The sequence below is a fragment of the Gymnogyps californianus genome, chromosome 2 (genome assembly GCF_018139145.2).
Source record: "Gymnogyps californianus isolate 813 chromosome 2, ASM1813914v2, whole genome shotgun sequence".
Taxonomy (NCBI): Eukaryota; Metazoa; Chordata; class Aves; order Accipitriformes; family Cathartidae; genus Gymnogyps; species Gymnogyps californianus.
Genome location: NC_059472.1, coordinates 4432781 through 4449269, shown reverse-complemented (window position 1 = coordinate 4449269; position 16489 = coordinate 4432781). Strand labels below are relative to the sequence as shown.

At 38.2% G+C, this 16489-nt stretch overlaps 1 protein-coding gene across 9 annotated transcripts in view; it reads right to left on the bottom strand.

The window, feature by feature from the left end:
* The window catches only part of PTK2 (protein tyrosine kinase 2), a 167148-nt gene that overhangs the window by 19452 nt on the left and 131207 nt on the right, over positions 1-16489 (bottom strand). For 7 of the 9 annotated variants that reach the window (XM_050891983.1, XM_050891979.1, XM_050891982.1 and 4 more), the window contains 4 exons: positions 11780-11891; positions 8845-8931; positions 7484-7621; positions 5736-5867 (listed from right to left, as the gene is read on the bottom strand). In XM_050891983.1, coding sequence (XP_050747940.1) covers positions 5736-5867; positions 7484-7621; positions 8845-8931; positions 11780-11891 — 469 coding nt within the window. Of the gene's footprint in view, positions 1-5735; positions 5868-7483; positions 7622-8844; positions 8932-11779; positions 11892-12228; positions 12242-12553; positions 12868-16489 lie in introns of those variants that run through there. The other 2 variants (XM_050891985.1, XM_050891987.1) reach the window with 2 other exon arrangements.

The window sequence follows — 16489 nt, the reverse complement described above, 5'->3', positions numbered from 1 at the left end:
CTGGGTGGTGGGTGCCGAGGTGCTCAGCGTGCGTGCGTGTATGGAGAACATTTCTGGCACTTGTTGGAGCACAATTGTATTGAGGGTGTATATACAACAGGGAAAACCCTCAAGACATCCACTTGGTTGTGAAGGCCCCAAGTTGAACGTACCTAGTAAGAGTGTATATCTACAAAGGCCCTGCTTAACACTCCTGTGCACTGTAAGACTGTTTCAGAAAATGAAGCCTTTGGGAAATTGGAAATTAAGGATTTCAGCTTTACCTGAAAAAGTCGTCACTCGTGAGTATGTTTTTCAAGCCTTGACGCTAAAACAGTGACCGACTGTGATGACAAATCATCTTCAAATGTGTTTCGTACTCATAGTATGATGGGACTTCTCAAGCACACAAACTGTAGTGCTCTGAATTTTTTTTTGTGAAAGCACCAACTGTACTAAACTAAAATGCAAGTTTAAGCAAAGTCTTTTCCACTTACCATTATATTCATTACAGATACATATTTCAGGGAGTAACTATATTTTATCAAATATTTATCTTGCAGAAAATCAAGACCCTTGAAAACTAAATGGATTTTTTTCTAATAAATAGTCTACTATCTGAAATCTTTGGAAATGTCATGAGGACTTTTCAGACAGGATGCATATGTTGACAAACTGGAACATAATCTACTTTATTTCCAGTATTTCTGGTCACTCGCTAATAAAAGAACATGTAAGTCTTGGCATTTGCAGGACATGCCAAATTGTAATGTCTTGGTGGGATTTTCTCAGGCTAAAAATTAAAATCTTATTTTAGCAACAGTTCACATCAATTATATTTGAATTGCAGTTCTCAGTGTCAAAATAGGACAAAACCACAACTATGTGGGAATTTCAGAAAAAAACAAAACCAAACATGATAAGGAAACTATGCGAGTTATTTCTTCTTACCCTATCACAGGAAAGGACTATAAATTTCTTAGCACAACACTGCTCTGTCTGCTGAGGAGTTACTAAAAGGCATGCGCATATATATCTCTATTTTATATGATTAAAAACAATGCCACATATCACCAATACAGCCACAAAAGAGAGGTTCAAACTGGAAACTAAATATAAATGAGGCAGCAGGAAATTAAACAGGCCCAAAAGAAGAAAAGCATTCTGCAAAACGCTCAGAGACAGTTAGCAACAGTGCCAAAAGTTACAGCATAAAACTCACTAACTTCACTACACTGCTGAACTTAAAAGGTCACCTTGAAAAGACACAGAATGACACAGTTGCTTTCCCACAACTTCTGTGAAGCAAACTAACTAGCTAGCAGTTCAGCAGGCTCTCTCATGGCATCATCACCACCACTGGTTTCCTATCTGTGGTTACAGGTGATTCTCCTTTTGGGTCAAACTCCGTATTAAAATACAGAAGGTATACTCTCTCCTAGATGCAATTAAAAAAAAATTAAATATCAGGATAGTTTTTGGCAGTTCCAAACTTCTGTCAAAACCCACAAATAAAAGCATCCTCAGGGGCCTTTAAAAATGATTTTAACTCAATGAATTAATTGATTTGCTTTTAAATTAATTCTACGCATGAGAAGTCAGCGCTGGAAGATTGAACATACGCACACTGTGGCTGTAATGGAGTAATCTGAGCCTTATAGGCTGATTTTCTCTGTGCACAAATACTGTAAAGGAAAGCCAGCATGTTGGACATAAGTGCAAGTATCGCAGCACGCACGCCAGACTGCAGGGTAATGGGCCAAATCTTTTAGTTACAGTGAGCTGCAAGTGCCAGCAGCAGAGAAGCCATTCGCAATTGTGGAGCACTGCTTTTGGGGATGGAGGTTGTTCGTTCAGCTTCTATATGCTGTGTGCTACGTGTGAGTAAAATCTTGGATTAACCTTCATCAATTTTAATTTTTGGGGTGGAAATACCCATATGATCAAAAAACGACTGAGGAGAAAGTGCAGAATGAGAACTTCATTCATTTCTTGTGATTCTTCTTATCTGCTGAGGTCTAAACATCACAGGATATAAATGATGAGTGAAAAACTCAGTCCTCAGGACTGCAGCACCTAAAAAACCCTAACAGTAAGATTCTTTACACAGAAGGCCAAACAGACATCCACTTGTTTAACATAACGTATTTGTACTGCAGCCATCTCACCCCTTCACCTGCATATGCCCTGGACAGAGACTGTCTTCTATAGTTACCTGCATCAAGCTTAAAGTGCAGTAATGCTTTGTCTTTGCTTCAGCTTCCTCAAAAATAATTCAGAGATTTCTGTCCTCCTTCCTGGAGATGCTGATATCCAAAGCACTTTTATCAAGAGAGTATGAAAGCCCACAAGTTTAATCAGTGTCCATTAAAGCTACCATACTAGTGTGCAACATCCCCTCTCTATAGGGGCTGGGAGGGGGTGTCAGTCCTGGAAAAAAGTCCCTCAAAATCGAACTCCCCACCAATTCTCTTCTCACCTCCCAATGGATATATTTGGTACAATTTAAAAGTAAACACTTCTTTACTCTTCAGTTTTTACATAACAAATTTATTTTCATTCAGAAGCTTCCCATGAAGAGAGATCTGTTTTCTCTTTTTACAGCAGAATTTTAGAATTCTGGATTCTGTCAAGGCTGCAGCTTGCAAACAAAATTTCTCTCTCCTTTCCAGTATTGAGTAGTCACATGTTCTCAAAGGACCAGTTTCAGGCAAACTGCTTACACAGATAACAACCTCTCTGAAGACTGGCAAATTTCCATTTCAATGCCATTGTAATTTAATTCTTCATTTGGAGTGTCTCTTCTAGCACACACAGCATCAGTGCTGTTTATACTTGTACTAACATGCTTTGAGTTGTATTTTTTTCCTGCAGAAGCAGCAATAAATTTCAAGTCATGAGCAAGTTGATGTTACTCTGGGGAAACAAAAATTGTACTAACAGAAACCCCGCTGAGGATTTTTCTTCTTGTTGCAGTGTCTTACATTAAATGATTTGCTGTGAGTCCAATTCTCAACCGTAGAAGTGAGATATACTGTAGGAGTGTGAAGACTGTAAATAGAGCTGCTTTTGAAAGTAGCCAGTTTAAACTGAGAACACTACACTGTACGGTTACGTAAGTTAAAAATTAAAATCTGGCTCTACTCTCTCTATTGTTCTCTGTGCTCAAAAGGAAAGCTATTCTTCTGAAACCTGACTATAGCAGGCAAGGGAGAGCCAGACTTCAGCAAACTATTTTATCAAAATCTAAAGGTTAGTACAGAAAGGTGTCTCAAATCAAAAGAAAGACATGACATCAATTTTGAGAAAGTAAGTTGGTTCTCCTCCCTAAATCACCTGGAGTGAAATTAGGGAAGGCCCTTCTCCCAAGAGAAGAGAAGAAATGTCACTAGTCACTCACTAGAGGGCATGGGCCAAGGAGCATATGTGTGTACTATATAGATTATTTCTACACTGGACCTGTGTTTGGACTCTCATGTATGAACTGTGGATAGCCTTCAGGAGATCTGCAAGGCCTCCAAAAGTGACTCCCCACAACGACTTTTCTATCATCTTGATTTCTCCAGGGCTAAACCTAGAAAACCACATTTCTTTCCCAAGAAACACCCATCTATAAACTGGAGATTCCTCTGACATACATCCTGCTATAGGTTCGAATATACCCTGTGGCTATCATTAGCTTGTTCAGCAGAGCTGTAGAGCTGCTCACAAGTTCATCAGTGCTAGTTCTCCTTTGAGTAGGGGGTGGCAATAGAGATGGTGTCTCCTTGCAATAAAAACTAACACATAATGAAAACACAGCAATTCTTTTCCAAACACATGCTAAGACTGTATTACAGATCAAAAGAAAAATCAGCAAGTCCCTTTCTCAAGCACAATTAGTAAACATCCTAATGGTCCAGAGGCTGAATCAAAACAGAATAACAAACACTACAAATAATTATGATCTGTTCTGCAGAAAAAGCCAGAAAGTTCAGAAAGGTCAGAAAGTTTTCTGCATAAAGTTCCCACACAATCTACTGCCATCTGAAATCACAATGCCTCATTCTCAGTAAGCATATTAATTCCTCAAAAAGTTCGTGACCATCTTGAAAGTTTTAACCGACAATGGGATGAATTTGACCTCCTGAGCTTGTGAAAGTCACAAGCAACTGGTGCCACTCAAGACTGGAAAAGCTAATGCCTAAATTAGGGAAGAAATTTTCCTTTCCCCTCCCTCTCTTCAGCTTGTAATAAATTGGACAAAGCAATCTGGGTACTGTGGTTTCTTTATGGTCATCCAATGGCAAACCGCAAATTCCCAAGTGCACTTAGAAGGAAACCAGCCAAAAGCAAGCTTCAACATCCTTTAATCAAAAGTAACATCTTAACTCTGGCACAATCTGGATCTTGGCAGAACATGTACTGGACATGGGGGCACCTATCAGTAGCTCTCAAGAGCTAGCAGAGATTTATCCTGCCTTGGTTGTCTTCATAGCCATCAGCTGTTCTGAACAGTTCTGAATACCATACATAACTAAACCCCTGAGAAACTAAGACAATTCAACTGGCAAGGAATAAGGTCTTGGTAACACCGTCTACACACAAGATCTGCTCTTCATTCCTGCCCACTGGCTTCCTGTAGAATAAAGCATAAATTCTTACTTTCAAGAAACTCAATGTCCTGGCTTCAAGATCCCTCAAAGACTGTTTCAAGTTCTGCGAGACAACCACGACCACCGACTTCGGTGTCTAAAATAAAAATAATTCAACTGTACAACTAAGATCTTCCTGGAGACCAGCTCTAGACAGTGCAGAGCTCTTACAGAAACTGTAGACCATTATCATCATCTGCTTTAAATACAGAGCATTTATTTATTCAGACTTGCCTCCCGTACCAAACCTATGGCACCTGCATTTAGACAAGCATGTTCTGTAACTAGGTACAACAGCAAAAGCTTCCAAACCAAAACATTCCTTGAAGGACACTTCTTAAGACCAAACATGCGACTGATGTTTGTCACAACCCATACCACACCGTTGTAAATTATCCACCTGTCAAGCGAAGCTCGCGCACCCACAGGCTCCCCAGCACGAGCCTATACAGAGTAATATGCTACTGCTATACTACCTACTTGAGTAGGAGAATTTTAACACAGAACTTGAATTTTGACAACCAGGAAGCCAGAGTTGAACTAAAAAACATACACCAGTGGCAATGACAACAAGAAAACATGGAACTGCAGAGAAACAGCAACAGAAGATCTCATTACCAATGCATTTCTTCTTCCTCCTCCTGGGGATGTTCAGAGCTCTTTTTCCCCACCTCAAAGAGCTCGCTCTTAAATTATTTCTTCCCACTAATGTGTCTTATTATTCCTCCAGTGCAAGACTGCTTACAACTCTTACTACTCTCAGGTTCTCAGACGGCTGATGATTATTCCTTTTTTAGGGGTAGAGTATGCACAGATCTATCTCCTTAAGAACAAACAGGCAATCTCCAGATTGGCACAGAATTATAGCCACAACTTCCCACACATAAATACTCCACTGGATAAAATAAGATTCACTAAAAATCACAACTGTTCAAGGTGTTTGAAATACAGGACTCACTAGCTGAACACTTAATTTAAAAACTGTTTCCAAACCTACATTTTGGTAGTGACTTCTGTGTTCAGTAAATATTCTCATGTCACAGAAGTGACCAGTTTTAGCAAGCTGCAATAAAGAAAGAAAAATCAGAACGAATTAAGAAGCACTATGAAACAAAGTATTACCAGGAATCGTTCCTCTTTTTCAAGCCAGCGCTGATCTTCTTCCATCTCTTGTTGTTGTCGTATCAATCTCTCCTCCATAAGATGTGTGGGTAGAACCTGGCCCATTCCTCGTATGTCCAAAGTGCCTGACTCCTACAAACCAGAGTAAGTTTCTTCAGTCTCACAACTTAAAATTTGTATAAACAGCTGCAAGAACTTACAGATTATAAAAAGAACAGATTTTTAAAAGCCCAAATGCACAACAGCAGTCAAGCAGAGTTGCCTCAACTACTTATAAACTGAAGCAGACCATCAGAAGAAACTCTTTCCAACTACAAACATTTTATCTGCCTTGCTCCTAATCACTAGAACCAAAAAGATTTGAAAAATTCTGTTCTGTTTTTCAGTAATGTTGTCACTTCATATATTGCACTTCATTTAGGTTGGACAACAAAACCAGATTTATCAATTTTGTTTTCTTGGTCTTGAGCAATAATGTAAGTATACAGTTGTTAAAAGCTGCAAGATACATTTTTTTACTCCAAACAAATATGCTTTTCAGTTTTAGCTGACACTTGCAAAGCATGTCACAAAAACATTTTTAATGGATTTTTGAACAAGTTTTTATGCATGTCTTAAGCTTACAATACTTTATATACCATATCCCAATGCTGTCTGGAAATCATTAGCAAGTAGTGTATAAATTAGTATTTTTAAAAAAGCCAAGGGGAGTTTGGTAACAAACTTCACTGAGACTGTTTTTAGGCAAACAACTTCCCAAGCTTTTGTGAAAACTTTGGCTGTAACTTATCATTACGAACACGTGCAAAGCATTCATATGCTTCCACCAACACTTTATTGAAGCACGACATAGACTAAGTTGTTTCTAGAGTCAATAATCTACAGGGATGTTGAACTACTTGGGACTACAACCCTCACCTATATACAGCGTGAACAACAACAGCACGGCAGCAAGTCACAATGGCAGAATATATGGCCAAATCAACCAAGAGTAAGCAGAGGCAAATTGAACACTTGGGACACCTATCTGCTTGCCTGTATTTAACCGGTAAGTCTCAGTTATTGCTTAAATGTTTATTGGAGGCACAGGGAATAGAGCATCGGTTAGAGAGGAAACGGATTTAAGACAGAAGCTGCACAAAGTGAATCTTTGTGGGAGGATAAAATGGAATGAAAAAAGTATGAAATACTGGAAGGTTAAAGGAGGAATTAATTTGATGTTCCTTGCAGCAGCTCTGTGCAATCATGACAGGCTGAAAAGCACCTAACAGGAATACAACTCAAGAACAGTTTTGCAGACCTTTTCATTTTCTATTCTGGATAGGTTACGGAGAAGCCTCAGATACTGTAGCTATGCTGGATATCTCCCACAAGAGGTATTTTTAAACAGTAATGATACTACATATTTCTACATGAATGTTCCCATCTCTATTAACTGCAATAAGTTTCAGTAAAGCCTTCTTTTAACAAACGCAAAATATTTGCTATCACTCAGTTAAGATAATAAGTAGTAATAACTTCATCAAGAATTTGTGTAAAAAGTACACTTTATGCCCAACCTCACATAGGAGGATTTGTTTCAAAAAGAACAGAATTCAGTCATGACTCCCATCCCACTGCAGTAAGGCAATTTAAAAAATACCAGAGAAACACTTAATTTTCCTACAATAATCTCCAGATGTACCTAAATAATAAAAAAGTGTATTTACTGTACAGAGCGCAACAACAGATGTGTCAGTTCATGATACCTCCATGTTTGGTTGCCACACAGGTATTTCCTGAGGCCGATGGTTCCAGGAATCTGCTTGATCCAAGAGAGAAGCCTGCCCAGGATAAATGCTGCCTGCCATGGCTGGTATCCCATGAGAACCAGGGTAGCCAGACACCTTCGGGGGGGGAGAGAAAAAAGGAAAAAAAAAGAGAAAAAAAGAGTTATATTAATAAGACCTATGCTTCCTCATAATTAATAGCTTCCCCCCGCCCCAAGGGAGCAAATAGGAGGGTGCAGAAATGACTCAATTCAAGCAGTCACTGAGAGGGAGGAGGGGAAGCAACATCAGAAGGAAGCTGAGCCAAAATATGACACAAAACCTCTTTTTTAAGTCTTGGAGGATGCCTATCATAACATAACAATAACTATTTGAGGATAACTGTATGTAAATATATAGAAACATAACTTTTGAGGATAACTATAAATATTTGAGGATACCTATCAGAACAGTAGCATTAGAAAGTGTTTTAACCTCTGCAGTCAAGAAGATCAAAGTCCTCTGATGAACAAAAATAAATCTATTGATACATTTGTAAGAGCTACACATGCAGAGCTCATATTCAAGTTACTAGGAGCCCGCAAACATCACCCTACAGAGCCATACAAAAATGTACCCCCTAGTGTATGTTACAAGCTTAAGTCTTGAGTGACAGCATGTAATTAGCGTGCTTAGCTGCATGGCCTGAGAACTTCTCCACAGGAAAATCAAAGTAGTTTTAATGAGTCTGAAGTACTCATTAAAACAATGAAAATCTCCCCCTCTCCACGGGAAAAAAAAAATCTCGAGCAAGACTGCTGTATATGGCTGTAGCTTTGAACAAACCCAAGAATGCTTGAAGTACTTTCATGACAAACTTTTGTTTTAAATTTCTTCAGCAGTGTTAGGAAGAAAAGCAAAACCCGTGAGTATACGATGTGGTAGATCTAAAGGTGGCTATCAGCCAACAGAAAATAAAAATGTTTCAGAGAAACATCGGGGAGCAGAGTATCAATAAGCCCAAGGGAAGTCCACCAGTTAATGCCATTTTATAAGGCAAGTATTTCATAGCTTAGCACAAATGTTAACATGAACACCACATTCCTTCAATAAATATGAAAATGTCTGATGTGTTTCATTGTAGTTTTAGGAATTTGAGCACCATATCAGATAGCAAAATATTTGCCATCTGGAGTAAGCCTACCAGGTTCAGTTTGGGGTTTGTTCTGATGTAAAACAAAAACCATTGAACAGAACTCAATGAAACTAAACCGCGTAAGAAGTGAATTAATCCCACCAGCTGCAACTGAGTTATATACCCCACGTTTGAAAAAATACATGCACAGTGTTAAATGTAATACCTGGTAATGATTTGGCTGTACCATATGCTGTGGACTTGGATAAAACCCTTCACTGGATCTCGGACTGGGGTAACCAGGCCTACTGGGCTGTAAATGTAAAGGAATTTTTAGACTCTTTAGAAACAGAAAACTAAAAACAGAAAATTGCTCTTCGATGAGACAAACATTTACAGGCCTATATCACAAAAGCAAGCTCAAAAAAACCCTGAAATAAATATTCTAAAATGACTTTTTTTTTAAACAACTAAAATTGAGTTTTCCTCCATTTTTGCTTGGAAATGGAAGCAGCTGATTGTTTGCTAGATATGTCAATAAATAATGCTTGCTCTGTGAATTCTTTGTGCATATTTAATTGCTTGCACTAAATGACCTGCTCTGTGCTGTTTAACTCTAGAGCGGACACCAGCTAAGAACCTAATTCTTAAACCAAGTTTCCAGGTGCAAATATAGCATTGTTTCTAAGTTCACAATCTGCAGTACCTAAAGTTTTGGTATTGATTTGTTGCTTTTGTGACCATTCCCAAAAGTAAATTCTTTTGCTTCAGTCAGAACTCAAATCAAACTGGTTTGTTTAGCATGAATATTTGAGGACAAAAGTTAGTTCTGTTAATTAACTTCTGTGTAACTAATTGCCCCAACACGGAAGGTGTTTTTGATCATATTCTGCACTCCATGGTCGCTTCATTATCCATGCTTTGTTTTGCAACCCATTCCCAGCCAAGAAAAAACAAGATAGAACTAGCTCCTATTAGAAAGGACAGCTAAAGAACAGCTATCAAGAGTCTTTATCTGACTATCTTGCTTTATCCTTTCAGGAGAAGGGCAATGCTTTACATGTAAACAAACAAGATGTATAATCACAGGAATAAACGAGAAAAGTCACCAGAAATTTGGCCAGCACTATTACAAAAAACTGCATGAAAAGGAGCCTGGTTTTCTGCACAAATCATCCTTTTGCCAGAATAGCTATAGAAATTTCACACTGAAAGAAGTAATGTTGGAAAACGTTGCTCAGAACAACATACTTTTATCCTCCAAGCAGAAGTGTTCTGTTATTTTGTTTGATATCAACCTCCAAAGGTATATTTGTTTGGTTTTTTTTTTTTGATGAGGAACAGTGCTGCTGGATGTTTCAGGAGGAGAAAAATCAACCAAAGAGCAAATAAACCCCCAAAACCTCATCACTCTGCAAATGGGCTCCTTCAGTCCTTCTGGCAGTTAAAGGTGACCACCACATTACTTTGAGATTGCAGAATTTTTATCATCACTTTATGAAAAATGTCATTATCATTCTGTACTAGGATATTTTCTGTCTTAGGTTTCTAATGGAAATCACTGTGAGATACAAGTAATTTCATAGTACAAATTGTGATATCCGTGAATTATTTGAGAATGAGTAGGAGTTTAAGGCTATAAATAAAATCGAGTTTAAGACCTATGAAGACCTGAAACTTTTATAATGAACTGTTGGAAGAAAAAAATCAGTTGTCACCATTAGAAAAATTAGATAACTTAAGAGATACTTAAAATCTCATATCTACTAAATTGAACTTGTTCAATTGTCATTAGTATGCACATCCATATTTTACACAAAAATGCTGTATAAAAAACCTAACGAACAACTGCATTGCCTATACAGTGAGGACATATTGACCCCCTCAAAAAAGATAGGTAGTGGTAGAATTCATTTCAATCTTAACACATCTTTTGTCAAGTGTTTCAGTTTATATATCACACCGAAAGCTCTAATGATGATCGTTTCTAATACAGTGTAGCTCATATATTACATTAGTAAAAGGTACTTACTCTATTTGGATTGCCCCAAAGCTTCAAGACTAAACAAATTCTTCAAACAAGGTTGTAATAATTAAGTAGCATATTGTTCCAATTTATGCAGTTTATCTGCTTCTGTAACTCAGAACATCATCTGTTTATATATACACCAAATCCTGCTACTTAATCTCAGATGACTGAACAGGTTGATGGATTGTTCGCTGTTTTTAACTCTGAAATGAAAGCAACAATTCCACTGCCCATATTTCTTGGTTGCCCTAAAGCTATCAAAACGCAGAACCAAGCTTGGAAATCTATCAGGCAACAACCTGGGTATGGGGAAACAAAATAAAATAAAAATAGGTTGCCTTCCTATGACTGTTGGGGGATGTGTGCAGCAGAAGGTGCCACACGAGTACTACTGAAATCATCATCAGCACCAGAGCTGGCATATACAGCTACAGGAATTCATCACAAACTGATCAGGACACAGATGATACTCCACATTACAGTGGTGACTGCACAAAATGAAATTCTTCAAAATACAAGCTCGATCCTTCAAAGTGCAAAACAACTCCAATGACAAGCAGACAAGTTACTGAGAGAAGAGAGTGCTCAGCAACTGGTGAGGTTAGACTACCACAGCTGCAGAACACATCAGTGACATCCGAACAGGACAGACATGTAATGAAACAAAATTAAGTGTAAACGAAAACACATAAGGTCCTTGGAAGCAAACCCCTAATTTTCCACCCAGAATAAGAAAAATGCAATTAGTTGATTTCTACCCTCTCACTGATGTGTTATAAATAAACTTCAGGCTGGTCTGAGAACTCACTAGCTAACATTTCATAGGAGCGCTACAAGAAAGAAGAAAAAAGAAAAGGCCAGGAAACAATTTTGTGGCAACTATGGTAGTCTCTTACAAGTTAAACAACAAGAAACAGAAAATCGTTAGTGCGATATTATAGCATGGACCAGTTCTACTAACGGTTCAAGTAGAGCCGGGTCATTTCAGGCAAGTATTAGCAGATGATGACAAAATTGGCCAGAATGCCGTTGTTTGAACGAACCCGTCAAAGGAGGCTTTGAAGAAATAAATGGAATAAAAAGAGGTTTTTTGTTTGGTTTTTTTCACACACATAATTGCAGTCTTAGCTACCTTGGGAGGAGCTTCATCTGATCCTCCTGAGTCCCAGGATACTGTGACTTGTCGCCTGGATTCCATTCTCATTCGTTCTTCTTGCTGCAGCTTCTCTTCCTCCAGTATTGTACTAAGAAAAATGTATTATATTTAAGTAAAACTCCAGTTCAATGTCTAAAAAACGTCTCCCCAGAGCTCTCACATTTTTTACACTAATGAACACTATTCAACAAAGTGACTGAGCACTGAAACACAAACTTCTTTTACTTATATTGGTTAGATTTCTGAAAACCAGTATCAGGAAGAAATACTTCTGTAGGATTACCAGTGTGCTTTTAACAACAGAAGCAGCACCGAGTTTTTAGAAAGCTGTGGTTGATCTTACACAAATTTTTTTGCATGTTAACAGTTCTTTTGATGTGTAATTACACAGAGAAATCCTCAAAGACAATAAATCAAGCACTTACTTGCATGAAAACTTATTTTTCACAAGAAAAAATTATACTGAACTGCTGCAAAGGTTCAAAACAAACTGAAAATGTTCTTTACTGAAACTCAACAGAGCTTCAGATCACTGGGATTTTTTTTCTTTTTTAAACAAAGCAGTCAAAAAACATTTTAAATACTACGTCTTCAGCTCTTACACTTTAGCCAAACCAGGAACACATTCAGCAAACTAATTTAGCAAAACAGAAGTATCTGACAGTATTCACTCAGCTTCTAAACATTCAGGTCAAAAGGCTACATTTTCAACAAAGTACAAGACAGTAGTAAAACTAGTTCGCTACTTACCACTGTTCTGACTATTAAAAAGACTGTTTGAAGTTCAACGTGATACTGCTGCCCCCACAGCAGCCTCCTCCCAGTTCTGCTATGTGGATTATTAATGTTGGATATTTGCCACTTGAAAAATACTCAGAATGAAGCTTTGAAATACGGAGCTGCAAATTCGTTGGAGCTGCACGCTACATGCATAGTCTGGAGATGTGAGTAGGGCAGATTATTTACATATCGCTATCCCCAGTGTAAAGATAATCCTGTAAAGGAGCTATTCCAGCTTCCTTATCACTCAAGAGTTTCCAGAAACAAAGCTAGGTTCTGAGTTTATAATCTCCTGTTCAGTCTGCTAAATAACCACCCAGAATTACTCATGCAGGGGATGAGATCAACTACAGCAATCTATTCTGATCTTGGAACTTAAATGCTTATTTCAAGAATAAATTCCTGCTTGGTTGGAGACGAGAACTTTGCTTTTCCTTACTCAGCCAAAAAAAAAAAATCTATGCCACTTCTAAAAAGCAGAGAAGTCATCTCATCTCACTGCAGCTAAACCAAGTTTATAAGTATTGCTGCAATTTCAATCCATCATTGCTGAAGTTAGCACAAGAATGCGGAACAAAACCAAAATCAGACAAGTTATTTGCAAAAGTCATCCTGATACAACTACCACGGAAACACGGCTACAGCCCAACGGAGGGAACTAAAAAGAGAAAATCTTTCTATTTTACCTCCCTCTTCCTTCAGAATAAGGAAGATGCAGTATTTCCTACTTGAACCCATGAAGAACTAGCAAAAAACCACTGCTTTAAAGCTAGGTCACACTTCAGATATTCAGCATGCATTTTTAGGTAGCATGAGAAATCATCCAGCATGCATCCATAGCCATGAATCACGATTATGATCTTTCAAGAAATACCTCAAGATTTTTAAAAAAAACCACAACAAACCAACACAAAAAAATCTACCCAGACATTGCATGGAAAAAAAAAAAAAAGATTTTTAACAAAGCTGTTGATAAAGCCATTGCTCTAATCCGAACAAAAGAATGGAACAGGAGTCGGCTAAAAGCAGCTGACTAAATTTAGAGAGGGCTTATTGACAATTTGGGGCCATGAGTATAATTTGTCACAGCACAGTCCTGTTTCTCCATAAAAAGGAATGAAACACCAATACCTATCTGCCTTGCTATCAAAGCCATTCTATCTGTGGTGTCACGGTATTCAATACAATACCATTAACTTCAATCATATCACGGGAAATGACAAATTTCTACTGAAATGACTTGTTTTTCATAACATAGGCTCAGCTTTTTGCCTTACAACTCTAATTCATCCCACCCTGCTCTTTCATCGCCTGTGTCATCAGGAGGTCCTCTCCCCAGCAATCCAGTAAGTAGCCTGGTCAAAGGCTGATCAGCTGCAGCAGAATTTGTACTTGGATGCCCTTGAGTACTGCTGAGAAGAATATAAAATAGAAATGCCTCAGAGAAGCATTAGTCGAAAAAACACAAAGAATATAAATGACTCACAGAAACGTCTTTGTTTTTACAGAGGGAAGACCAATCCATAGACGGAGTAAAAGCGTGCCAAGAGATATTTTTGACCTTTTCTCAGTGCAGCTGCTCAAGTACGCTGAACAGTTTATTAGAATTTGCAGAAGGTCAGGAAAGTCAGATTTAGGCATATTTTCCCAAACTGCACATATTTTTAGCAGCAAAGAGGAGCAAGCAGAGAAGTAGTTCTGTTCATATGATTTCCCTAGCAAATCCTGAGGTAGTACAGACAAACTTAACTCATCTTCTTGGCTAAGTTAAGTCTGATGAAAAATCTCACCTATTAAATGTTTGCATAATTGATAAACTTATTTCATTTACAAACAATCTTTGTAAATTGGCCTGTGACATTGAAAAGGAAACATTTACTGGGAGCTTCAGTGTAGGAATATCTGAAATACTAAAATGTATCCTTACATTTCAAAAGGCACAGCAATACCAGTGTTTGCTGCTATGGTGGTGCGGGAACCTATGGTAAGTGCTGACCCTGAACAAGCAGCTTCTTTTTTTCTCTCTGTGGTCTCCAGCCATCAGAAACACAAAGCTGGATGCAGATGAACATATTTTCACATACTGTTCTAATTTAAAAGCACTTTCATATAGATTACATATTATTCCTAATGGTCACTGTCAACGAGCAAAAGGCTAATAAAGCATTTTGCAGCCTCCATCCTGTATTTCAAGTATGTGTTATAATATTTTTTTGGCAAGATGCCACAAAAGGAGAGGACTCAAACTGCCTTCACTCTTAGCAGTTTTGTTTCTTTTATTTATAAGCAACATTTCAGGACCTACATTAAATGCAGTCACAAAAAGGCTCAAGTCCAGTTCTCATCAGTTAATTATCTCACTCTTGTCATAAAAACAGACTTTAAAAGCACGAATCAATTTTTTTTTTTTTTGGCATTCTTTTTAGAGCTATATTTAATGTGACCTGCAGCGCTAGGATGCTAGTGGGGTCATCCACTCTGTTAAAACCTGAGCTTCTTCATCAGTGACCAACAGAGGGCCAGACTGACACTCCTACACAGCAACGATCCAACTGCTGCTTATTTTGCTCTTTTTAGGAGAAAGGGTTAGTGATAGGTACTTCAAACAAAATTTGTTAATGATGCAGTGAAAATGTCATGCAATTACACTAATTGAAAGCTCAAAATTAAAATCCAACTTAACCTGCAATGGAAAAAACCCCAGTTTTAACAGAATTACCAAGCAAAGGGACACTCGGGGCACCACAACTTGCAAGCACAAGCCTGGGAGCTGACTTACAAGAAAGCCTGTGAGTATACTGGTACTACCTTAGCAATATGCACCTGCAGCATATTGAACATAGCAAAGAATAAATTAAATTCAATAATACATGCATGTATAAAATAGTCTATGGTTATAGTGAGTGTAAAAATATAGTATAGTAAGCATACAGGTCTAGTAAGTGGCTAGGAGTCATTCTGAGGAGAAATGCTGTAAAAGTGATATTGCATGATTTGGGTACATTAAACACTTGGCAAAGGGCCTCTTATATTGTAGTGCAAGACTAAAAATCTCTTCTACCAAAATCAGCAAGGCAACACATGCTTCCTGATTAAAGTACCAGAGATTCTAATTCTGGCCCAGTCAGTGACAGAATCGCAGGAGTAGTAGGGTAGCACCTCACTTTTCTGACTTATTCTCACTTTTACCACCCCCCAAAATTGAAAAAGGGACCCAGGATGCGAGGAGGAATTAAATTTGGAAATCCACAATCCACCCATTTGTTTGTGTGTTTGCTGTGAAGACTAACTCATCCTTATCCACTCTGGACATATCAAATGCTATAAAATATCAGGCCTTATTACTACCCTAATAACACTATATAAATTCTACAGAAATCAGCATCTTTGCATTGCACAAGCAGCTGCAAATAAAGTTTGTGCAAAGCAGATGTTACTATGAAATGGGAAAAGCATCAAATAACAGACAGAGAACACATGAAATGCTTATGCTCCCATCAGTGCTATTTCAGATGCAGAAAAGAAGTTTTTTCCCAAAGCCATGGATTTTTTCTCATTAAAACAGAGTGGAACGTTGCGGTGCTGTATCATTGGCTTCAAGCAAACAACTAGTCTGCTCTCAGCTTGAAAAGCCTACCCTGGATAGGATCCAGAACGAGCAGCAGCAACACCACAGAGAAAAGGCCACCAGGGAAATGGCTTGTTTTTGCAAGTTCATGGGAATTTGAGTTTTGAAACGCAATCTTTCCTAGCTGCCTGAGATTGCCTCATCATAAGGGAATTGGCAACCTTTCCAACGAGAGGCTGACTCTGTCTGCGAGCAGCGCAAAGAAGCCCTAAGGATGACCGTGCTGCCTAACTTCCAGGAGATAAAGGTCACCAGTTTGGAGTGGCAGAAAACTCTCT